The sequence below is a fragment of the Pituophis catenifer genome, unplaced genomic scaffold (genome assembly GCF_029215685.1).
Source record: "Pituophis catenifer annectens isolate HBS135680 unplaced genomic scaffold, rPitCat1.0.hap2 SCAF_15, whole genome shotgun sequence".
NCBI lineage: Eukaryota > Metazoa > Chordata > Lepidosauria > Squamata > Colubridae > Pituophis > Pituophis catenifer.
In genome coordinates this window covers 17,613,354-17,638,730 of record NW_027256895.1, presented here as the reverse complement: position 1 = coordinate 17,638,730, position 25,377 = coordinate 17,613,354, and the positions used below count along the sequence as shown (strand labels likewise).

At 37.3% G+C, this 25,377-nt stretch overlaps 1 protein-coding gene across 1 annotated transcript; it reads right to left on the bottom strand.

The window, feature by feature from the left end:
• Window positions 1-4,530: 4,530 nt before the first annotated feature.
• Window positions 4,531-15,928, bottom strand: LOC139324500 (vomeronasal type-2 receptor 26-like). Its single transcript, XM_070954212.1, has 5 exons — window positions 15,734-15,928; window positions 12,369-13,223; window positions 10,928-11,155; window positions 5,924-6,050; window positions 4,531-5,432 (listed from the first exon to the last, which is right to left on the bottom strand). Exons 1-5 carry the CDS (start codon window positions 15,926-15,928, stop codon window positions 4,531-4,533), a joined length of 2,307 nt encoding a protein of 768 aa, XP_070810313.1.
• Window positions 15,929-25,377: the final 9,449 nt, after the last annotated feature.

Sequence of the window (25,377 nt, the reverse complement as noted above, 5' to 3'; positions counted from 1 at the left end):
CCCCCAATGACTGCACCCAAATATTTTGGGACCCCACACTTGTAGTTAGGGATGAATCTGCCCTGAGTTAAGAGAAGCATCATTGAGGCAAGATAAGTCCAACTTGGACTGAAATTGCTGTTATAAATCTGGAAGCCCAGAGTGACATTGGGTAGGATCTGGGTATTTTCATTGATCTCTTTGATAGCAAATGCTAAGGCAAGGATGTGCTGGTAATTCTGAAACAATATTCTGTAGCAAAAATTACATCATATATTAAGAAGGGTCTGCTTCACAATATGACAGGTTTAAACTTTTGGTAGTATAATAAGTTGATGTATTTTTATTTATTTATTTATTTGTTTGTTTGTTTGTTTGTCAAGCACATATTAGATAATATATATAAGTTTAATCATGAATTGAATACATAAAATGAATACAAATAAAGGGAACATTAGGACAGGGACTGTAGGCACACTGGTGCTCTTATGCACGCCCCTTACAGACCTCTTAGGAATGGGGTGAGGTCAACAGTAGACAGCCTTAGGATAAAATTTTGGGGGCTTTGGGATGAAACCACAGAGTCAGGGAGTGCATTCCAGACATTGACCACTCAGTTGCTGAAGTCTTCTGCAATCGAGTTTGGAGTGGTTCACTTTAAGTTTGTATCTATTGTTTCCTTATGTATTGTTGTGGTTGAAGCTGAAGTAGTCATTGACAGGTAGGACATTGTAGCAGATGATTTTATGAGCTATGCTTAGGTCATACCGAAGGCGGCGTAGTTCGAAGTTTTCTAAGCCCAAAATTTCAAGTCTGGTGGCATAAGATATTTTGTTGCGAGCAGAGGAGTGGAGAACTCTTCTTGTGAAATATTTCTGGACATGCTCAATTGTATTAATGTCCGATATGCAGTGCGGGTTCCAGACAGATGAGCTGTATTCATGAATTGGTCTAGCAAATGTTTTGTGTGCTCTGGTTAGTAGTGTAATATTACCAGAGAAGAAGCTATGCAAGATTAGGTTTACAATTCTTAATGCCTTTTGGCAAAGTTGTTACAGTAGGCTTTGGCACGTAGATTATTAGATATGAGTACTCCAAGGTCCTTGACAGAATAAGGATCATCTACAAGGTCATGTCCACTCAACTTGTATTTTGTGTTTATTATTGTGCTTATTACTGCAAAATATTTACTATTTGCCTAGAATTCTGGAAAATTCAGAGCAAAGCACATATATACTCCTCCAGAATCTGGAGTTATTTTTTAATACAAGATGCATTTAATACAAGATGAACACTGTCTTGAAATTATAAGAATTATTTTTATTTTAATAATTATGAAAAAGGACCAATATCAAACTCCATCTTCTAAAAAATGTTTATATCCACAAGGAAATTGATTAATTTTGGCACTGTAAGTTTCCAATGATAAAAGTTATCAGGGGAAATATATCCACCTCCCAGTTTTAGTTATAGATTTATAAATTAATCTGCAGCAACATCTCTATTTATAAATTAGAGATGTTAGAAATTAGAACATCTCCATTTATTATAATAGAGATTCGTCTTTCTTATTTTTTTTTTCAACTTTACATGGGAATTAATTGAAAATTCTATTTAATGTGTTTGTATATGGAGTTTTTGTTATTACAAGAGAACATTTTGATCATCATATGATTGAACAGCAAGGTCCAGAGGTTGAAAATAAATTGATGGTGTATTTACATAAGTCTATCTTGAAATCCCTGAGAAGGATGTTGACTGAAATCAAGGGGATCAGAATATGTTGAGAATACAGAAATAATGCCTGCAATGTTAACATTTCCAAGCTGATGATATGTGTGACGAATAGGAAGAGGCTCATCCAAATCACAATGATGGATGGATTCCTTGCACACCACTTGAGGCATTAACAGAAACAATGATTGCAGGAATAGGACCGTCTTCCATGAATGGCTTCTTTCTGTATACAAATACCCCTGTCTGCCACATGATCCTTGGATGTCTCCAAATAGTTCCAAGAGACCTGACTTCTTCTGTTTTTCAGACAGAAATAGGCAGTGCAACATACTATCGAATAGACTCACATAGGTTTGGGACTTCCATCTATGGCTGGAATATCATGGGAAATAGTAATAACATATTTCATGTCTTCATTTGCCCTGGAATCCCATGGGTTTCAAAGAAAGAAACAGGTAACCAATGTTTAATTATAATAACTAACCCAAAATTCTGAGCTCTTGCACACAGAAAAAAATGTATTTCAGTTCAAAATAAAACATGCCAGGTTCCCCAAAAACAATAAGCAGTGAATGATATCAAGAAAATTTTCATTGAAATTATTGAACCAAATACAACCTATTCTGTGCCTGTGTATTTGGTTTTTCTTGCCTATACTGTATGTAAAACCCTATATTTCTCACCACTAAATTGCATTTTGTTGGATAGGGCTCTGTATTCAAGTCTATCAAGATCCTTCCAAATGTTGAATTTATATTATAAAGTGTTAGCTATTCCCCCCAGCTTGTTGTCATCTGTAACTTTGATGAATTGCCCTTCTATCCGCTTATCTAGATCATTTATAGAGATATTGAAGAGCACTGGGCCTAAGACAGAACCTTAAAGTTGGCCATTGCCTACTTCCCCCTATGTAGATATAGTTCCACTAAGGACTTCCCACTGACTATGGTTGATCACCCAGTGAATACATCTGGTGGTGGTACTGTCTATTCCACATTGTTCTATCTTACCAAGAAGTAAGCTGCAATCTACTTCATCACATGCCTTACTGAAGTCTAAGTAAATTATGTCCATAGCATTTTCCTTATCTTCTAACTTAGTCACTTTGTCAAAGAAGACAATAATGTTTGTCTGGCATAATCTATTTTTGACAAACCTATTGTGGCTTCTAGTAATTGTCTTGCTCACAAATCCACTGCTTGATTATGATTTCCAACACCTTCCTAGGTGTTGAAATGAAGCTGTAGTTTCTTAGATCCACTTTTTCCCCTTTTTGTAGATTGGAACCACATCAGCACTTTTCCAGTCGTCTGGTATTTCCCTGCTGCTCTCTGGGGCTTTGAAAGATTTTATTTACTGAAAGCTGTAAATAAGAGAAAGAAGCTATATCCCTATCTTCATTTTTTACATTCCCTTTTGTGAAGAATTGCCTCAATTATTGCAACAAAATAAAAATAAAAATGGGCATAGCAAGAGGGACCATAAAGGAGTTGACAGAGTAAAGCAGTGATGAATATATGCATCAACAAGATCTCCAAGCCAGTAACAGACATGGAGACCAATAGAATGTTAATGCATTAATTTATATTCCTTCAATAACAGAATGCAATAAATTCTATAGTGTGACCATAACTGCACTTGCAGCAGATGAAAATAATATCACCCTGAAACTTCTAACCTGATTCCAGCAATCCATCTTCTAGGCCAGGTTGCTAGGAGAAGGCATGAAGAAAACATTTGATTGACAGCCATAGAACGTAACTTCTTCTCTCTATTCAGTGATTGATTCAGAAAAGGCCTTTTATACTTTTGTTGTTCTTTTAAGACCATTTCTTAAGCAACCCTGAAGTGAACATGACTGAGGCCATCTTGGAGGCTTCAGGCTTGCCACCCAATAGAGCAAGGGGGGAAATAGTTAGATGGGGCTTTGTAGCCAAAACAATAAAATTTTCCTGTGGGAACCAAGCACATTCTCATAGGTGGCTGGCCAGAGGAGGAGTGAAGTAACCAAGCAACCGGCCAGCACCTGGATTGGACATCGTGACCAGTGACTTGGGGAAAGGGGAGAAACTTTTACTTTTTAATTAGGTGAAAGCTACGGGAACTCTGGAGTTGACTTTCACCAGTTGTGCCAATATGATGTATCCAATAAACTGTTCTTTGAGGAATTTGCCTGCCTCGGAGTTCTGCTTTCTATGGGTGCATTACTTGGAACACTGACACAGGACTCATTTGTTAATGTATTGGTTAGATTGCCTCTAGGACCTTAACACGCTCTTGACTGATTGCCTCTTCCAATTTTTCTTCACAACAACTATAAGATAAGTTCGCTGGAGAAGCATGGCTGATTTTGTGTCAATGGATGGATGTAAATCTGTGTCTTTCTGATTTTAGTCCAGCATTTTAATTACTAAATCATGCTGACTTATTAAAGATTTGACTTGCCATTGATTAGAGTGGTTATTTAAAATATCAAGAATTATTAATTAATAATTGAAATATTTTATTTTAAAATACAATTGGTAAGTTGCAAATCATGAAAGTCAGCTCACTGTATGAATAAAACTTTTATTCCATTTATAGATAAGAATTCTTGACACATGTCACATGGTAGGAAAGAGAGAGGGAGGGAGGGAGGAAATTGTAGCACTAAATGATAATGGAGTTGGAAATAACAAGATAAATGGGAACCATAAATAAGAAGGCTCCCCATTTCCTCAGTTCAGCCTAAAATAATAATTTTATAAAATAACTCTTTTTAAAGATGTCCACAATTGGGGGCTTATAACAATTTGATGCTGACATAGCTGAAGTTTAAAATGTTTTTTTCATTAACTGATGCTTATTGTTCAGTTCAGGTCTCATCACAATGATAAAACATTTGGGAAAAAAGATACACATCAATAAGCCAGCACTGGAGGAGATCATGGAGAAGATCTCCACAGCCAACATGTATTTTCCCCTTGTGCTTATATAAGTAGGAATAAAGCACAACCAAACAGTGCAGAAGACCAACATACTGAAAGTTATGAATTTAGCTTCATTGAAAGTATCAGGTAACTTCCTAGCTAGAAAAGCAACAGAGAAGCTAACCACTGCCAGAAAACCCATAAAACCCAACACACAGTAGAACATGGTGACTGATCCTTCATTGCATTCCATGATGACTTCTTCAGACATTGAGTGCACATCAAAATCTGGATATGGTGGAAAAATTGCCAGCCATATTATGCAGATAGTGGTTTGAACGAGACAACAAAAAAGAACAATGAAACTGTCCATTCCTTTCCCCACCCATTTTCTCATACTAGATCCTGGCTTAATGGCCATGAAAGCTAGGACCACAACAAAAGTTTTGGCCAAGACACAAGAAACTGCCATGGAGAAGATGATTCCAAAAGCTGGTTGTCGAAGGAGACACACAATCTTATCAGGTTTCCCAATAAATAATAAAACACAAAGAAAAGAGAGGAGGAGAGAAACTAGAAGAGTGTAGGTGAGATTCCGGTTGTTGGCTTTGACTATAGGGGTGTATTTGTGTTTAATGAAGATCCCAAGCATCAGAGCTGTGATAAAAGAAAAAGAAAGAGCACAGATAGCTAAACTGATCCCCAAGGGTTCTTCATAGGATAAGAAAGTGATGCGTTTTGGAATGCATGCATCTTTGTCACGGTTTGAATAATGACCTTCTGGACAATGAGAACAGTCTTCCATATCTGGAAAAAACAACAACAACGATTCTGTGCCTTGTTTTTCATTCATCAAGCCTTAGTGTTGCATAACTCTGAGAGAGAAGTTAATTAATACTGACATTGACTATTTAACCATTTTAATATGAAATTATATTCACTGAGGACTTCTGAGGATTAGAGAATAATTGAGGGCCAGAAATCTTGGCCCATACCCAAAGCCTTTACCTGCCATGCATTTCATTCTACCTTGGATATCACATACTATGTTATTTTCTGTATATCATTCTTGGTTACAAATATGTATGTAATGTATTTTCATAATCCTTTTCACTGTAAATAGCTTTAAATGCAAAGGAATTTCAACACATAGGGGAAGCTATGTTTTAATCTTTGTACACTACCCAGTCACTTGTATGACATTGGTAGTCATATAAATATGCAAAATAAATAAATAATCCAAATAAGTAACCCTGTTAATAAGGTAGCTTATTCCATTACTTCTCAAAAATGTTTACCTTCTTTGTTTGAAAATTTCCCTTCTGGACATGGATGGCAATCATAGCAGCAAAATGGTCTTGATTCGTTCTTGGTCTTGCTATGCCCTGTTTGGCAAGGATCACTACACAAAGAAAGGGGATGTGCCTATGCAAAAATTGAGAATATTGTTAAGATTTTTAAAAGGCATTTGAGTAATTTCTACCTTGCTGCAGAATTTAAAGCTTAGACATGAAGTAAAAAAATTACTATCAAACCATTATTAAATTATTGGGAAAGAATACTTGGTCTGCAATGATTTCATGGAATGTCCACCCTTCTTCGAATGTGTCCCCCAAAGTTTCTTTAACTGGCTCCTGAAGCCAAAGTATTCTTTATCCTTTGATTTCTAGCTCATGAATGCAGTTGATCTTTTCAACTGAGATCCTTTACCAGAAAGAAGATTCTTAGCATCTGTTCAATTGTCAAACTTCTGAGCAACAACCCCATGACTTTTGTATATTTGCCAATATGCCATGCCTGTACAAAGAGGGGGTGTTTTAATCATAATTTCATGACCACTATTTTGCACATTTTGACCCATGTTGAGGCTGTTGCTTGTAGATAAGCTCAACTTGACTATGCATATATACCCACAGCAGTGTTGTGCATAATTGAGCATTCAGTTTTCCCTCTTTACCTTTACTTTTGCAGTCATTTTCATTTATAATTGATTTTGTGGTGGGAAAAGACTTAATTTGCATTTTATTGTAGCTCTGTGAGAAACAGTGTAGATTTGCTACAACCTTTTGAGGCATGGAAGTGACAGAATGTATTTTTGATGTAAAAAGTTCAGCTGATCAGGATCAGTGAAGCTCTTTGGAGGGCATCAAATCATTGTAGATCAGGGGTGAAAAAAGAAGGATTTTCTTAATCTTTTTCATCAATATTGACTATTTTGAAGGGTTTCTATCTTGATGCCCTTTGGGATTGATCCATGCTATGGAGCTGCCTAGCCCATGTTGGAAGAAATGTCCATCTGGGTTCAGTTCCAAGTGGGGAGAAAGACACTGGAAACATGGAGACTGCTTGAAAAGAAGGCTTAATGGTGAACAGAACCACATGGTTTTGAGGTCCTGGGGAAAAAGGCATATGGGTGAGAGAGAGAGAGAGAGGGTGAGAGATAGATTTATATCCTCCACTGGGCTTTGAATTTGAGTTTGTATTCTGATCGGTTGTCAGATTCCCATGGGGCCATGGGTAACTTTTTTAAAAAAAAATGATTTATATGCCGCCCTTCTCTGGAGACTCAGGGTGGCTTACAATACGTTAAGCAATAGCCTTCATACTTTTTGTATATTTCATACAAAGTCAGCTTATTGCCCCCACAATCTGGGTCCTCATTTTACCTACCTTAGAAAGGATGGAAGGCTGAGTCAACCTTGAGCCTGGTGAGATTTGAACTTGCAGTAATTGCAGGCAGCTGATGTTAATAACAGTGCTTTAGTCTGCCGCGCCACCAGGGCACCAACTTTGTAGGTTGTCTTTTGAGACCCAAATGTGGTTGAATCTTGCTGGGTGATGTAATCTCCCCAGGTGCCATGTGGTGAGTTCTGTTGCTAGATGGGTAGAGGGCTAATCCTACCTTTGTTGGATCTGGGGTGAGGGCCTTTGCTTATGAATAGATCTAGCTATCTCTTTATCTCTTAAGTGCTGACATCTGCTGTGGGCTATTGAGAGTGTGGGGGCTATTAAGAGTGAGTCTGCTTCCTGCCTAAAAACATGTTTCTCCATTTCTTATCCAGGGAGGTATAATATTCTGCCTTTTTAATATTTCCTAATATTTCATTTTTCTAGGAGAGGGGTGGGTGCTAATTTCCTACACCTGGAAAACTAAGGTTCAGAGACATCACCAAAAGTTCTGACTGATGTCACAAAGAAGGCCAAGCTTTAGACAAATTGTTGTGGTCCACCAGCAGTCTGCGGAGCTGGCAGTGGAGTCAGATAGTGAGGAGGCTGGGGAGGACAATGGGCCAGTCCTGGAGTCTGGGGAAGGCCCAGACAAAGGCTCTGCATCAGAGGCAGAGATGGGGCCAGGGCCATCTGGGAGTGATGCACAGACTCCAGAGCTCCAGAGTCAGACAGCAGAGAGGCAGAGGAACAGGAGGAGCTGTTCCTAGTGCACGCATGAGCAGAGCTGCCAGAAGGCAAGAGCAGCTAAAGCAAAAGGGACGACTCGGGAGTAAGGTTTAAAAGAGCAGCAAAGGCTCTTAGGCTCTTTGTATGAAAGCAATATTGCTAAATCTGTTTCCAGTTGGCACCTCTTGTTTCTGAACTTCATGGGGCTTTGCCAAGAAAGGCCTTTGGCAGGGTGCCAAAGAAGATAAAGGTTTGTGATAAGCCGAAGGACTTATTCTGAAAGACTTGGTTTGCAATTAATTTGGACTCAGCTGGAAATGAAGTAATTCTCAACTGTTATAATAAAATAGGTTTGTTTGGGACTAATTGTGTCTTGTAATGACTAAGTGAGCCTAGGTCACAACACAAATGACATCTCAACTGCAGTACTGATCAGAACGTTAGCCAACTAATAGAGAAGTGTTTCTCACCTTCTTCATATGGCTTACCTGTAGAGCACAGTATTACCTGTATAAAAAGAAGGCAAGTAATACTCCTTTACAGAGCTAACCAAAGCTTTTGGTAAGCAGGCAGGGATGGCTCTATTCCAGATGGCTTAAGTGCATGCCTGAAGTTCACACCAAAGCTATCCAACCAAGCAGAATGTCAGCAGATACTAAAAAGGTTCCAGGATGGCTCCCTTTAGTTCATGGTGAAAGCAATCTTTCAGGGTTTGTTAAAGCAGGCCAGCCTAGAAGACCATCAGCAAATGGAGACAGCTTCAAAAGAGCCATCTTCATTGCATACTTGCTGAAGCCAGTAAGCTTGGAAGCAGATCACCCAGAACTGAGGAAGCAAAAATTGATTTTGACCTCTCCTGATATTTGAGTACTGGGAAGGAGACTTGAGAGGAACCCCCAAACAGAGAAGATAAAACACAGGGTCACCTTGCTTTAATCTCACAAATGAGGGAACCCTTTTGGTTTTGTTTGGGCTTTTTTGCACATATGAAGGTAAGTTTCATTTGAAGCTTCATTGAAAGAAAGCACCTTTTCAGATCTTTGTACTTATACTTTAGACTGCCTTCCATTGAGGACCTGTATACTGCATGAGTCAAAAAGAGGGCTGTGAAAAAATCTACAGACCCCTCACATCCTGGACATAAATTGTTTCAACTTCCACCCTCAAAACGATACTATAAGGGCACTGCACACCAGAACAACTAGACACAAGGATAGTTTTTTTCCTGAATGTCATCACTCTGCTAAACAACTAATTCCCACAACACTGTCAAATAATTTACTAAGACTGTATTACTATTATTCTTCTCTTCCTTACTAGTATCTACCTCTTCCCACTTATTACTATAACCATGCTGCTTGTATCTTTCAATTTATATTGTTTTTATTTGTTTCCTAGTACAATTTGATAGCTTATTAGTAACCTTGACTATCACTAAGTGTTGTATCTTTTTATTCTTGAGGAATGTATTTTATTCTCCTATGTACACTGAGAGCATATGCACCAAAGACAAATTCCTTGTGTGTCCAATCATACTTGGCCAATAAAGAATTCTATTCTATTCTATTCTATTCTATTCTATTCTATTCTATTCTATTCTATTCTATTCTATTCTATTCTATTCTACTCTACTCTACTCTACTCTGTTCTATTCTTTTGTTTCCTGTTTATTTCTAAAAACAGATCTCCACTATTAACTGTGCTTTTGGTCTTTTATGAATAGTTAGATAAGAGTCTGGGAATGAATTCAGGGGAAATAAACTTCTGTAAACTCTGTTTGTGAGGTGACAACTTGCAGAACAATTATGTACATTTTGACTAGGAAACAAAATCCACTGCATTGCCCAACCTATCTCTAGATCAATGGGTTCTTTTTTTTTTTCTGAAGTGGGCAACATTAAGATGTGTAGACTTTAATGCTCAGAATTCCCCAGCCAACATGGGAGTTGGATTTCACAAATCTTAAAGTTATCAAGCTTTTTAAAAAATAAATAAATAAACAGTGATACACATTATGTATCATCCCTATCCAGGAAAATAGAGGCTGAGTTGTATAGGAGTGATGGGACCTGCATGCTGATATATTATATAGGGGGTATCAATTTGAATATGTAGGGGGAACAGTTAAAAAAAAACCCAGATAGATAGATAGATAGGGAACAGTTAAAAAAAAAATCTAGATAGATAGATAGATAGATAGATAGATAGATAGATAGATAGATAGATAGATGATAGATAGACAGACAGACAGACAGACAGACAGACAGACAGACAGACAGATGATAGATAGATAGATGATAGATAGATAGATAGATAGATAGATAGATAGATAGATAGATAGATAGATAGATTAGATAGATAAATAGATGATAGATAGATAGATAGATAGATAGATAGACAGACAGACAGACAGACAGACAGACAGACAGACAGACAGATATGATTGCAGCCTAAATTTCAAAACCAAGTTTTCAAAGTGCATGACTAAGAAAATAATTAGAGCCAAAAAGAAACTTTTTTTGGTCATGTAAATTATAGCAATTTGTAAAATATTTGGTAGCTATCTACAAACAATAGACATACATGAATCTTTTTTCTGCTCCTAGGAAATCAGCCTTTAAAAAATTATAAACATATTTTACATTTAATATAAAATGAGAATTTGCTAGTTCCAGGGAAAGAGCTAAGAAACACATTTCATTCCAGAATGCTTTTAATTAGAATTAGAATTCTTTATTGGTCAAGTGTGATTGGACACACAAGGAATTTGTCTTCAGTGCATATGCTCTTAGGGTACATAAAAAGAAAAGATACATTTGTCAAGAATCATAAGGTACAACACTTAATGATAGTCATAGGGTACATTGTTGTTTAAATAAAAGAAAACATAGCTACTCAGTCCTTACCTCATTCAAGCTTTTTTGCCACATGATGGAATCTTCAGAAATATTGAAGAATTTATCTGGGGAAGCCATAGGATCTATCCTTCCAACCTGGATCCTAAAAAATGACCGGTTTGGGAATGTGACCCAGTTATTAATGTCAAATCCACCAATGAATTCCCCTTCTTTGTCAAATGAAATCTTTTCTCCAACACTGTTGTTAAATGAGACCCTTCTCAAGAAAAAGTTAAGCTAAATTGAAAAGGGTGAGAGGGAAGATAAAATATGAAAGCCTCATTCATCATTCTATTTCTGGTCAAAGTCCATTTCATATGGAGTTCATTAGATGTTTAAATCATATTTCATTATTAATCTCTGAGTTTCTTAAGCACATGAAAATGTACATATATATTTCAATATATCATTTTGTAATGGAAGGCCTTGGAAGATGTCACATGAGGAAAAGGGGGCATTCTGGTTGTTAAAATATTTTTCTTCCCCTGATGAGTTTCAACCTAGAGGGAAGCATTTGTCTCCAGCAGATATTCATCTGAGCAATAGTGAAAATAATATGAAAATATGAATGCCTGACTATAGGACCTCATTTCTAAAGTATCGTCAACAGCTCTAGCACTGGAACTGATGAAAGAGGAGAATCAATTTCCAAACATTTGTATGTAATGATATGCTCTTATTATTATGTGTTCATTTTCTCCTTCAGTGTGTGATAACTGAAGATAATGAGTATCTGGATATATTTTTTTGTCTGAAGGGCACTAGAGATGTTATAAATGCAGGGGATGTCTTCAATTATTTTTCCAAAGTTTTGATCAAACCAATGATCTACTCCCATGATGGCAAACCTATGGCCTGGGTACCAAGGTGGCACACAGAGCTTTCTCTGTGGGCATGCGTGCCATCGCCAGCTGCTCTTCTGGTTTCCAATGCACATGCCAGATGTTCATGTGTGGTGGAGCACTGGAAACCTGAAAACCAGCTGGCTGGTGCTCATGCATGTGCAGGCCACCTAGTCTTCAGGTTTCCAGCGCTCCGGTGCGCATGAAGACCAGGTGGCTGGTGTGTGCATGAGCACCAGCCAGCTGGCCCTTGGGTTTCCAGTGCCCCGGTGCATGCACGTGCATGTGCATGCTCTGGTTTGGGCACTCGGTGCTGAAAAGGTTCGCCATCACTCGTCTAGTCTATATAAGGAGATTGTAGTGTTAATATAGTCAAGTCACATGCTTATTTCAGTCAAAGACCAGGACAATTATAAATACTGAAGGAGAATCTAATTAAAAATTCTAGACATGTTAATATATAATTGCTTCTTATGTCCTCTGTGGTCTAAGATGGTGTAAGTATTAGATATAGCCCTTAGATGTCCTACTTTTCTTAGAGTGAGTCTTCTAATTGGCTCATAGACTGAACTTGCAGATCTGCATCATATCTCTGCTCTAAACATTACCTGCCACAATTGCTGGTTCTGAAGATTGGGGCCTCTCCTGCCCACAATAAGGTTGTACTTGAGTTTTGATGAATGCATTGCCTCCAAAGCATAAGCTACAGCATAGACAGCATTGTATACATTATAGCTGTGGGCAGTTGTGCTAAGTTCAAACACAGATGCAGGAAGGGTTGCCATCTTCTCCTTCCTTGTACAGATTGTGCCATATTTATTACCTAGGTCAGAGCTGTGAAACAAGCACTGGAATGCATGCTCCCAGAAATTCCTTAGAAACCCATCATGTTCTGCTGCGGTTGGATTTCTGAGTAGAAGGAATTCCTGGAAGCCTGGCACCTCCTTTGAATGAACTGCAAAGGATAAAGCATTTTGGAGGAATTTGACATCCCAATCTCTTTGAATAGAAATGGAAGTGAAATCCATTTCAGCATTCATGATCCAGATCTTTGTCTTCACTGACTTATCCTCCACTTCTGAATACTGCACTAACATTTTCAAAAAGTTCATGGATTCCATTGCACCATATAAAACAATCACTTTGGCTGTGCTTTTCGCAATAATAGAGTGGGTTTTGTAGGTTTCTTCCATCACATCCGTAAAATCACTGTAAAAAGCTACATTGGGGAACTCTCCTATGAAATCAAAGCAGATGCCATGCTGGGGAAATGTAGGGAGCACCTCCTGTACAAATTTCTCCCCTTTGTCATCCTTCACAGCCAGAACACCAATCCAGATCCACCTAAAATAGAGCAATAACTGGAGGAGGCCCTTATGTTGATAGGATTCATTTGGAAACGTTTGTTGGAAGAAAACTGCCTGAGTCTCTTTATCCATGATTGGAGCAGAGCCATAGGTCAGCTGAGAAAAATGATACAGAAGAATGAAGAATGTGTGAAACTGTTTTTCCATCTTAATAGTGCTAAATTTCTTCTTTCCCTTAAATCAGGGTTGGCCCCTGATGATTGCCTGGAGAGGTTGGCAAGATTTCAGAAGTGGTTTGCTATTTTCTGCTTCCTAGGGCAAAGCAAGAATGATTGGCCCAAGATCAATTAGCTTCATGCTTAAGGTGGGACTAAAATTCCCATCTCCCAATTTCAGGCCCATTGCCTTAATCCCTGTACCAAACTTGCTCTCTAAATAATGTTACGCTTTTTAAATTATAATGCCTATTTTCAAAAAATCAGTTGGGATGTTTTTCATGGATACATTCACGTGTCTTCCTATGATGATTATGAACAAATTGGACAATTTCTATTTTTTTTCCATGTGGACATGAAAGCATTTTGAATGCATTGCTATAGAAAACATCTGGACAAAAAGTAAAGCCAACCGCCCTTAGGAGAAAACTGACTTGAACATATCAATCAGAATAGAGCTGGAAGGGAACTTGGAGGTCTTCTAGTCCAACCCCTGTTCAAGCAGGAGGCCCAATATTATTTCAGATTTCAAATAATTGTCCAGTCTCTTCTTAAATATACTCTACTGCTCAAGGCCAAATCTAGAAGAACATGAACACACACACATGAACACACACACACACAACCACACCAGTGGTGGGTTGTCCCTGGTTCAGACCGGTTTGCAAGAACCCGTAGTAGAGACTTCTCCCACCACCCCAGATATTGTCATAGGCGATCTGCACATGCACAGAAGCTCGGTGTGCACGTGATTCTATTGCGAACTGTAGTAAAGGTAAGTAGAACCCACCACTAAACCACATCTGAAAAATAAATTTGAAAAATAAATAGCAAATTTTAGTGAAGGTTTCATACCACAGTCCTATATTATGGATGTATAAGAACTTTTGCACTGGGAAGAAGCTCTCATTAAAATGAATGGGAACCTTTACACCAGAGAACACAATAAGCAAAAAAATGTTATGAGCAGAGGTGGTATTCAGCCGGTTTGGACCGGTTCAGGCGAATCAGTTGTGGAAATTGCAGGTGAGCCTGCCCACCCACCCCGGCTCTATGCCGTCCTATTTAGGCACATTTTTGAGGCCAGGTGCATGAGCGGAAAGCGTGTATGAGAGCAAAGTACATGCACAGAAGGCTGTGAGCATGCGCGCGCATGCTCACATTTGCGAACTGGTGGGGAAAGTAAGTGAATACCATCCCTGGTTGTGAGGTTGAAAGGGTTAAAACCTCATGCAACAGAACATAGATCCAGATTGGGCATCCTATGCCAACAAAAAGTTAATCATTTTGATCTCCGACCTCCGGGTGTTTCGCTGTGCACTGAAGACCCTGTTGTTCCGCCAGGCCGGGCTATCAACATAATAATTTTAAATTGGGGTATTTTAAATTTCTGGGGTTTTAAATTGAGCCAAATCTATTTAATTATTTTAAATTTTTTAATCGTTGTTTTGTCTTGTGTTTTTAAATAAGCTGTACAGCGCCCTGAGTCATTCGGGAGAAGGGCGGTATAGAAATAAAATTATTATTATTATTATTATTATTATTATTATTATTATTATTATTATTATCATCATCATCATCATCATCATCATCATCATCATGGAATTTCTGATTTTGTATTTGGGTTGATTTTCTTGCATACCTTGAACATGTCTTTTAGCACACTGTTCCATAATTTTCTAAGGGACCAAGACTTTTGGTAACTGTATGCAAAAGATAATACTTAAACCTACAGAAATATTAATATATAGCAACTTGTCTTCCAGTTTCACAGATCCCTCTCCTTGCCAAGTATGAATACTGATTATGCAATCAATCAAAAGGCAATCAAAATCTGAATTAAATATTCCCCCCCCCTAAAAAATGGACATCTTTTAGCTTTAGAGGAAATGTTTGTATTTGTGACTTTATAACTTCAAGCAGAGAGTTGAGACATAAAATGATGCACTGCTTTGTGATCCAGAAACAGATTCCGAATGGAGCCATTAGATTGCTGAAGCCTAAAATAAATACCAAGTAAACTGGTCTTTCTAACTGCAAATGAAAGCAAATAGATAGAATAGAGAACTACAAAAGCAAAATACGTATGTCGATACGGAATGCTGTAAAATTACCATTGACGGTATGTAATGTTCAATATGTTATGTTTTGACGTGTTTTGTTTTTTTTATGCATATGTGGTTGTTTTTTGTGTTGTTTTTTAAAGACAAACTGTTTAATAAAAAATATTTTTTTTTAAAAAAAAGCAAATTACAGGTCTGTTTAGACCTGTTTAGACTTTATGTATATTTCTCCTCAAGAATTTTCTCTTCTAGTATAATGTAAGCTTTATTTGTTTTTGTTTTTTTCAATCATACCCTTTCCTAAACCTCAGCCACAAAATGGCATCCAAACAATTACAAGAACAGTAAATGGCTTGTTCAGTTAATATGTGTCATAAGTACACTTTACCTGGGGAATTTTGTAGATGTCCAGTATGGCTGCCATGTGGAGATAGATATCAGGTCCCCCGATGACTGCAGCTGGATTGTTTTGAATGCCACACTTAAAATTTGGGATGAATCTATTTTGAGCAAAGAGAAGCTCCATTGAGGCAAGGTAGATCCAGCTTGGACTGAAGTAGCTATTATAGATGTTGACTCCCATGGTGACATTGGGTAAAATCTGGGGTTTTTCATTGATTTCCTTTATAGCAAAAGCTAAGGCTAGGATGTGTTGGTAACTCTGAAACAATACCCTGCAATGAAAACTGCATGTTGTTTTAAAAGTAAATGGTTCCAAAAATATTTCCCATATTTATGCTTTAATCACCTTAATACTGAGCATTTCATAAATTATATAAAAAGAAATTAAATGATTTTGTTATTATCCAAGTAAATGCAAACACTCTATTCCTTTGGACATTTCTGAACAAGCAAGCACTGTCTTTGTTTTAACCAATATAATTTGCATTGTACATTTATGTAGAATTCACAGTATCACAAACCAACTTCATAATAATGGATGGTACCTAGGAGCTAAGGATGTTACTTCTGAAACCTGTAATGCAAAAGGGAGTCACAGCTATTCTTAGTTAAACTTAGACCCCATACATTTAAGTCAAACACAATCTGGACCCTTCTGCTATCCCTTGATTGTTTAACAATAATAACACAAAACACTGTTAGCAAAGTGATATGATATGATATGATATGATATATGATAATATCATTCATTATCATTCACAGAAGATCATATTCTCAGACAGAGAGTTTCCACAGCAGAAAGTTAATTGTTAAACAAAAGGATTAAATGATTAAAAAGATTAAGGCATTCTGTTCATTACTGGGTGATGGTAGCTGTAGCAGGGATTGCCTTGAGAATCATTTGATTCAACACTGGGGGTAAAAATATAAGACTTACACAAAATCATCAAGCAGTTCCAGAGAAGGGTGTTGAATGAAAGTAACAGGACTGGAAAAGACATAGAGCTGAGAAATAATGCCAGCAATTCTGAGATCTCCAGACCGAACATATTTATGATGAATAGGGAGAGGTTTACTAACATTGCAATTATGATTGGGGACCTTACACACTACCCAGGCATTGATACCAATAATGAAACAATAAATACCACCATATTGACTGAAAGTCTCCCTTCTGTATACAAATGGACCTTCTTCTACTTTGGTAAATGCATATTTTCTTGGTGAGTGGCCGATCATTGCAAATGCATATTTCCAAATCGCAGAGCCTGCCATGTTTCTCTCAATTGTTTTGAAGACCAAACTGGACAGTGTAATGTATTAGTGCTCACGGGGAGAAAAATGTGTCTGTCTACAGCCCCAGCTCTGAATGTTTGAAGGAATATTAATAGCATCCTTAGCCTTTGTTCATGATTTTCCTCTGATACTCTCAAGGATTTGAAAAACAAGTGAAGATCATCATGTCTAATTGGATAATTATAAGGTACAGTAAATAATCATATGGTCATAGTGTTTCATTCAAACTCACCTTAAAGAAGAAACAATGGAAATGTTTTATGTGTAAGAATCAAAAAAAGATAAAATCCCCAGCAATAAGAATATTAAAAGAACCCTTCAGTGTGAAAACACCGTTTTTTGAATTTCCACCACACTACACATCCACATAGACCAGAGGTCGGCAACTTTAAACACTCAAAGAGCGATAAAGGTCCTAACCAGAAGCACCCCATTCAATTCTGGAGCCAACCAAAAGTCCGGTTCCCCACCATAGAGACTTTTCCTAGCGCAGTGTCCTTTTCCCTCTGCTGGCTGGAAGTCTGGTTACCCAACCCTAGAGTCTCCTCCTAGCTCGGCGTCCTTTTTCCTCTACCTGTCCTAATTGAAAGCCCTATCAATTGTTGAGCTGACTGGCAACAAGGAGCCACAGCAGAGGGATGAAAGAGCCACATGCGGCTCCAGAGTCACAGGTTGCTGACTCCTGACATAGACATACAGGGATGACATTTTGGATGATTTGAAAAGTGAAATATTATAACCTTTTTTTTAAAAAAAAAAATTTGATTTATATGCCGCCCTTCTCCAAAGACTCAGGGCGGCTTACAATGTGCTCAGCAATAGCCTTCATCCTTTTGTATATTTATACAAAGTCAGCTTATTGCCCCCACAAACTGGGTCCTCATTTCACCTACCTTAGAAAGGATGGAAGGCTGAGTCAACCTTGAGCCTTGGCGAGATTCGAACCCTGCAGTAATTGCAGGCAGCTGGTCTTAAGCAGCTTAATAACAGGGTGCCTCAAACCCTTGTACTACCAAGGCTCTGTTCAAAACCTTCAAAAGATTCAGCATTTTCAGTAGTGCACTACCTCTCTCTGTGTGTGTTTGCATGTGTGTTTGCATATGCATACTGTATATGCATATATAGACACACACATACATATCTATCTATCAATGGTGGGATTCAGCCAGTTCGCACCACTTCGGGAGAACCGGTTGTTAACTTTCTGAGCAATTTGGTGAACTGGTTGTTGGAAGAAATCATTAGGGCAGAGAACTGGTTGTTAAATTATTTGAATCCCACCACTCTGTCTGTCTGTCTGTCTGTCTGTCTGTCTGTCTGTCTGTCTGTCTGTCTGTCTGTCTGCTTGCCTGCCTGCCTGCCTGCCTGCCTATCTATCTATCTATCTATCTATCTATCTATCTATCTATCTATCTATCTATCTATCTATCTATCTATCTCAGCAATCCATGTTTTGCAATAATCTCCATCTCACAATTATCTATTGAAGAATGAGTCTCAAATTTTTAAATCTGGCTAAAGGAAATTTCAGATTATCAAATATATTTATACTACTGAATCACAATTGAAGGAATTTGTTTAATCCCAATAGCCTATTTTCATTCTGCTTTGGTTCATTCTTATCTTTCCTTAAAATAATATCAAATTAATAAAAATCCATTACCTTTCTATGAAATATCAATTATCAAATTTCTAAGTGTACATATTTAGTAATTGTTATAGGAATAGGAAGAATACATCAATGAAACTTGAATACAATGTTCTCCTCTCTACTACATCATATTCAACCCCCCTTTCTTTTTCATTCTCTTTCAAGTAGCTCCATTCATTTCTTCAAGGCATTTCTTTTAACAATTCAGCTGGAAACAGAATGTTCTTGAATGAGGAAGGGGAAGCAACAGGTGGATTCAACATCACCAACTTGATCACTTTTCCAAACTGATCCTTTCAGAGTTGGAAAGATAGATCTCCAGACTCCAAAAGGGAAAGAATTATTCATGGATGAAGATATGATTGTATTGAACCCAGCTTTTAACCAGGTATCAACTTACTTATGATCACATATTGAATGCAGTCTGTTTAGAAATCTGATTTCCTATTACCATATGTGGTGGACCTGCCCAATGGCGAAACAATATTGGCAAAGGATCAAAATACAAATAGAAGAAATAACACACCAAAAGATGGAACTAAGACCAGAAAGCTTCTTATTAGGCATAGTGAATGGATACTATGAAAAAGAAATAACCTATTTAATTATACATATGATAACAGCAGCACGAATACTATACGCGCAACACTGGAAGAGTAGTGATATACCAACACCAGATAAAGTAATCAATAAAATTATGGAATGTGCTGAATTAGATAGACTCACAAAGGAATTACAAAATAGGGAAGAACATGACTTTTACTTAGTATGGGAAAAGTGGTATAGTTGGTTGAAAGATAGGAAAGAGATGAAGCAATAGGAAGTAAATAAAATGACCAAATATAATATGATGGAAACAAAGAACAGACATAGGTTAACAAAGATCAATATTAGATAGACAAAAGGGAATGACCAAATAAGGAAGAGTCAAAATACAAAGAGAAATGTATATTATAGTTGCGACAAACACAAGAATTCAGTCAGAAAAGAGGAACCAACTTCTTCCCTGGTCCAACACCTTAAAGCCACAGGACATGATATTGACTTTAAAAAGACCAGAACTATCGCCAAAACTGAACACTTTAACAACAGAATAATCAGAGAAGCCATCGAGATAGAAAAACGCCCACACAGCATGAACAAACGAGACGATACCTCCCGCCTACCAGCCATTTGGAAACCCGCCCTTATTGACAAACGAGTCCCTAACACGACGAATGACACCAGACCCACACTCACGAAAGCCACACAGGATGTCACCACCACACATCCATGCAGAAAGCAGACTCAAACCCACACTGATAATGAGCCACGACCAAGGACCAGAAGCCAGACCGCAGCGGCATCATTAGCCACTTTAAACCCCTCCAATCCATACATGAAGCAGACTGACACCCACCATGAAGAGCTCGCACGGCCACAAACACGAAGCCAAACAACAACAACGCAGCTCACCAGCTCAAATCCCCCTGCAACTCAGACTAAGCTGAGCACAACCAAGCCCCCACCCAACAGAACACACCCCCAGCCAATCAGAGCACAACCAACCCCCCATCCAATCAGAGCACAGCCAAGCCCCTAACCAATCAGAACACACCTCCACCCAATCAGAACACAGCCAAGTTCCCACCCAATCAGCTCACACCCCCACTAGCAGTTAAAAGGAAGAGACAGCTGCGATCTCACATTGCTCCTGGAAGCACGAAGCCGAGAACACCAGCCTGAAGATGACGAATGAGACTTCGTCGAAACGTCGCCAAGACACTTCCAATTTTACGTGGGAGAAGACCTGAATAACCAAAGACCTACACACACACACACACACACACACACACACATATATATATATCAATTTTCTTACTTCTTCGTAGGGTCTATGTGTGTTTTTCTTCTAGCCAGGTTTTCCCTACGTAGCCAAGGTTTTTTTGTAGCTCCAGCTCAGTAGAATCTCATCTACTCGGTTCTGGGCTTTTTTCTTTTCTAACACCTAGCAAGCTCTCACTGCTAGGTGGGAGACCTAAATAGATCCATTTCTAGCTCGTTAGCTTTCATCAGTAGGCCACACCCATCTCCTCCCTGTAAAGGCATAGTATCATATATTAGAAAAGAAAAAAGCCCAGAACCGAGTAGATGAGATTCTACTGAGCTGGAGCTACAAAAAAACCTTGGCTACGTAGGGAAAACCTGGCTAGAAGAAAAACACACATAGACCCTACGAAGAAGTAAGAAAATTGATACTATGCCTTTACAGGGAGGAGATGGGTGTGGCCTACTGATGAAAGCTAACGAGCTAGAAATGGATCTATTTAGGTCTCCCACCTAGCAGTGAGAGCTTGCTAGGTGTTAGAAAAGAAAAAAGCCCAGAACCGAGTAGATGAGATTCTACTGAGCTGGAGCTACAAAAAAACCTTGGCTACGTAGGGAAAACCTGGCTAGAAGAAAAAAACATATATATATATATATATATATATATATATATATATATATATATATATATATATATACATATACACATATACACATATACACATATACACATATACACATATACACATATACACATATACACATATACACATATACACACACATATATATATATGTATATATATATATATATATATATATATATATATATATATATATATATATATATATATATATATATATATATATATATATAAAAAGAAATCTGATTTCTGGGTTTTTTAAAATAAACAATGGCTTATTTTTTTTCAAATGTTGTTGATGATCAATCATTTGTCAAATTGACAAAATGACATTACAATACAAAAGCATGCTTGCATATTTCATTTGCATTTCCATTTATAATCACAAGAGAGGCCATGTTTCCATGACATTGTTACCCTGTGAAATGATTTTAACACCTTGCCTTTCAAACAGAACCTTTTGTACATCACTGTAATTTCTACATATTTTTAAATTCTTGATGAAGTTGATGAATTCAGTATTTTTTTGGGGAAGTCAAAAATATTTTCCCTCTGTAAAGGACAAAAAATACAAACTGTTTTAAGTATCTCTGAATTCAAAACCTTTTATGATTATCACCAGGTTCTTCCACTTTCTAGATGTAATGACCCTTGTTTCCCTGGATCCTGGAAGAGAGGGATTGAGGGGGATCAGTTCTGCTGCTATGATTGTGTTCCATGCCCAGAAGGGAAGATTTCAAATCAAAATGATAGGTTAGGCATTCTACCAATTTACATTAGACTTAAGCAAACTTTAATAAACTACTTGGATGCATACAAATAATAAGGTGATTTTCAATAATTTGAAATGTCTAGGTGACAAATTCCTTGATTTTCCTTCCAGATATGGATGGCTGTTTTGAATGTTCAGCAGATCATTATCCAAATAAAGAAAAGAAAGGATGTATCCTGAAACTGGTGGTGTTCCTAACCTTTGAAGAAGCCTTAGGAATTGGCGAGTCCCTTGGACTGCAAGGCGATCAAACCAGTCAGTTCTGGAGGAGATCAACCCAACTGCTCTTTAGAAGGCCAGATCCTGAAGATGAAACTCAAATACTTTAGCCACCTAATGAGAAGGAAGGATTCACTGGAGAAGAGCCTAATCCTGGGAAAGATTTGGAGAAAAAGAAGAAAGGGACAACAGAGAATGAGGTGGCTGAATGGAGTCACTGAGGCAGTCGGCGTGAGCTTAAATGGACTCCAGAGGATGATAGAGGACAGGAAGGCCTGGAGGAATGTTGTCCATGGGATCATGATGGGTCGGACATGACTTCAAAACTAACAACAACAGTAATTGGTTTAGCCTCAGCAGCTCTTTGTTTCTTCTTCTTGACATCTTGGGTACTTGGACTTTTATTAAGCACAGAGATACTCCCATTGTCAAAGCCAACAATCTGTCCCTTACCTACACACTGCTTGTCTCTCTTCAGCTCTGTTTTCTCTTCTCTTTGCTCTTCTTCAACCAAGCTGGCAAAGTGACCTGCCTCCTCCGACAATCAATGTTTGGTATCACTTTCTCCATGGCCATTTCTAGTGTAGTGGCCAAAACCATGACAGTGGTTGTGGCTTTCATGGCTTACTAAACCAGGATCTCCAAAGAGGAAATGGGTAGGGAAAACATTGGCTTTTTGGACTATCCTTTCTTATTCTCTATTCCAAGTATGGATTTGTATTCTTTGGTTGTCAACATCTCCCCCATTCCCTGAGTTGGACATACATTCAGAGCTCCAAGAAATGAGTTTACAATGCATTGAGGGGTCAGTTTTCTTTTTCTACTGTATTTTGGTCTACATGGGTATCTTGGCCATTGCCAGATTTATTGTGGCTTTTCTTGCCCGTAACTTACCTGACAGCTTTAATGAAGCCAAGTTCAGCACCTTCGGCACGTTGGCCTTTTGCAGTGTGTGGGTCTCCTTCTTTCCAGCCTATCTGAGCACAAAAGGCAAAGCCATGGTAGCTGTGGAGGTCTTCTCCATCTTGTCCTCTAGCATTGCATTACTGAGATGCATATTTTTGTCAAAGTGCTACATTGTTGTTTTCAGACCTGACCTAAACCACAGAGAGCAACTCACGAAGAGGAACTAGTAACCCAAGTGTACATGTGTGCATCCAAACTAAATGTGTTGTTTCTCTATGTCATATAATATATGTATGAGGGCATATGCATAATTTTGTATTTATTTATTTTGTCATGTTTACATGGTGTATATTAGAAGTGGTGACCTTTTGAGAGCTGTATGCAATGAAATTTCATTTTAATGTATGCCAATTAGTATACATTTAAAGTGACAATAAAGTTAGTCTAAGTCTAAGTTGCTATATTTTCACCATTTTCCAAGATTCTATAACCTAATCCTTTCCCCTTTTCAACACTCATTTTGAACTAGGTGTCTTGGTTCCTGTTAGGATATTTCAGCTATTGAGTCAAACAATGTTCAATGTTTGTAATGACATTTTCATGGTTTTTAAGCTTACAATTTATAAGGCACTACTTAAATATGGCAAAAGCTAACTACCATTTTATGAAAATATATTTAACATAGTATTATAGGATATCAGTTTTGGATTTGTTAGGCTTCTTCGAAATGAAAATGATTGGAAAATGATTTTGTGAATCCCATACATTTAACTGCATTTTACAAAAAATTTCCATGCTGGGTCATAACCATTTGCTCTCTATCCATAAATCTATTTTCATTGCAACCTGTTTCTATATTTCAATAACATGGAAAAATTTGATGAAATGAAATTAAATGTATTTTTCCTTCTACTTCATCCTTTATTCGAAGTTGTGCTGACCAAAGACCATAATACTCTATCTATCTATCTATCTATCTATCTATCTATCTATCTATCTATCTATCTATCTATCTATCTTTTTTAAAAAAAATATATTATTATATTTTTATTGTTAAAGAATAACAGAAAGGAAAAAAAAAGTCAATACAAAAATCAATAGTAAGGAAAGAAAAAATTTTTTCCCCCAACGTGCTATAGAAACGGAAAGGAAGTTTTAGGAAATTGAAGTCTTCAATTCTTCCAGAAATCTCTTTGATAAGGTACTGGTGCCGATTCATCCAATCTCCCAAGTGCAAAGTCCACAAATGGTTGCCAAGTGTTCCAAATAACATTTTCTTTATATATACCACTTCTAATTTTAATATCACAAGTCAATTTATCATTTAATGCAAATTTCCATGTTTCATTGTACCATTCTTCTAATTTTAAGTCAACATTTAATTTCCAATATCTAGCAATTATAATTCTCCCCATTATAACCAAAATCCTCACCAATTCTCTTTCTCCAGTTGTTAATGTTGTTTCATTCAATATTAATAATAATATGGTTTCCAATTTCATTTTGACCCTCTTCTTAATCATTTCAAATATTTCATTTTCTATCCTAGACCAAAAAAGTTCAACCCCATTACATTTACACCACATATGAGCATATTCACCGCCCTGAGTCCGAAAGGAGAAGGGCGGTATAGAAATTTGAATAAATAAATAAAAATAAATAAATATGTCCCGAGTTCCACTTTACATCTCCAACACATTTTATCCACTTTATTATCCATTTGAAAAAGTCGTATTGGGGTCAAATACCACTTCCAAATAACTTTATAGTTATGTTCTTTAATCCTTATTGATAATGTCCTCATTATTCTACTAACCCAGTTCATATTCCAATTTTGATCAGAAATTTCAATACCCAGTTCTTTTACCCAATTCTCTTTCATTACCCTTTGTGAATTATTATCAAAGTTAATAATTTTATAAATTTTACTAACTAATCCCTTTGGCCCAATTTCATCTTTTATTATTCGAGATGTCAAATTTTCAAATTCCGTTTCCTTTCTACTCTCATCATTCCTTTCTTTGCATTTCCTATTCCATTTATTCATTTGAATTCTTTCAAACCAATTAATTTTAATTTTCCATAAATTTCCTCTTTCCTCATTTCATTTTCTATAAATTTCAACCATTCACTAATTGTTTCCACTTTCTCTTCTATTATAATCCTCTCTCTGTTACTATTTAATTTCATTGGGCAATTCTCTTTCAGTTTACCTAAATACAATACGTCTGGTATTAATTTTTTTGCTACTCTGTCCCAATTTTTAGTCAAACTATTTATTTGTTTCATTTATTTATTTGTTTCCATTTCTATACCACCCTTCTCCAAATAGGACTC

Bases quoted from the DNA above. Each gene is read 5' to 3' on its own strand.
- LOC139324500 (XM_070954212.1), bottom strand. From the start codon at position 15,928: ATGGGAGTCAACATCTATAATAGCTACTTCAGTCCAAGCTGGATCTAC. The intron at 13,224-15,733 runs GTAAAGTGTACT...CATTTTTCTCAG, and splicing joins ACATCTACAAAATTCCCCAG to CTGACCTATGGCTCTGCTCC. The intron at 5,433-5,923 runs GTAAACATTTTT...TGTTTTTTCCAG, and splicing joins GAAATTTTCAAACAAAGAAG to ATATGGAAGACTGTTCTCAT.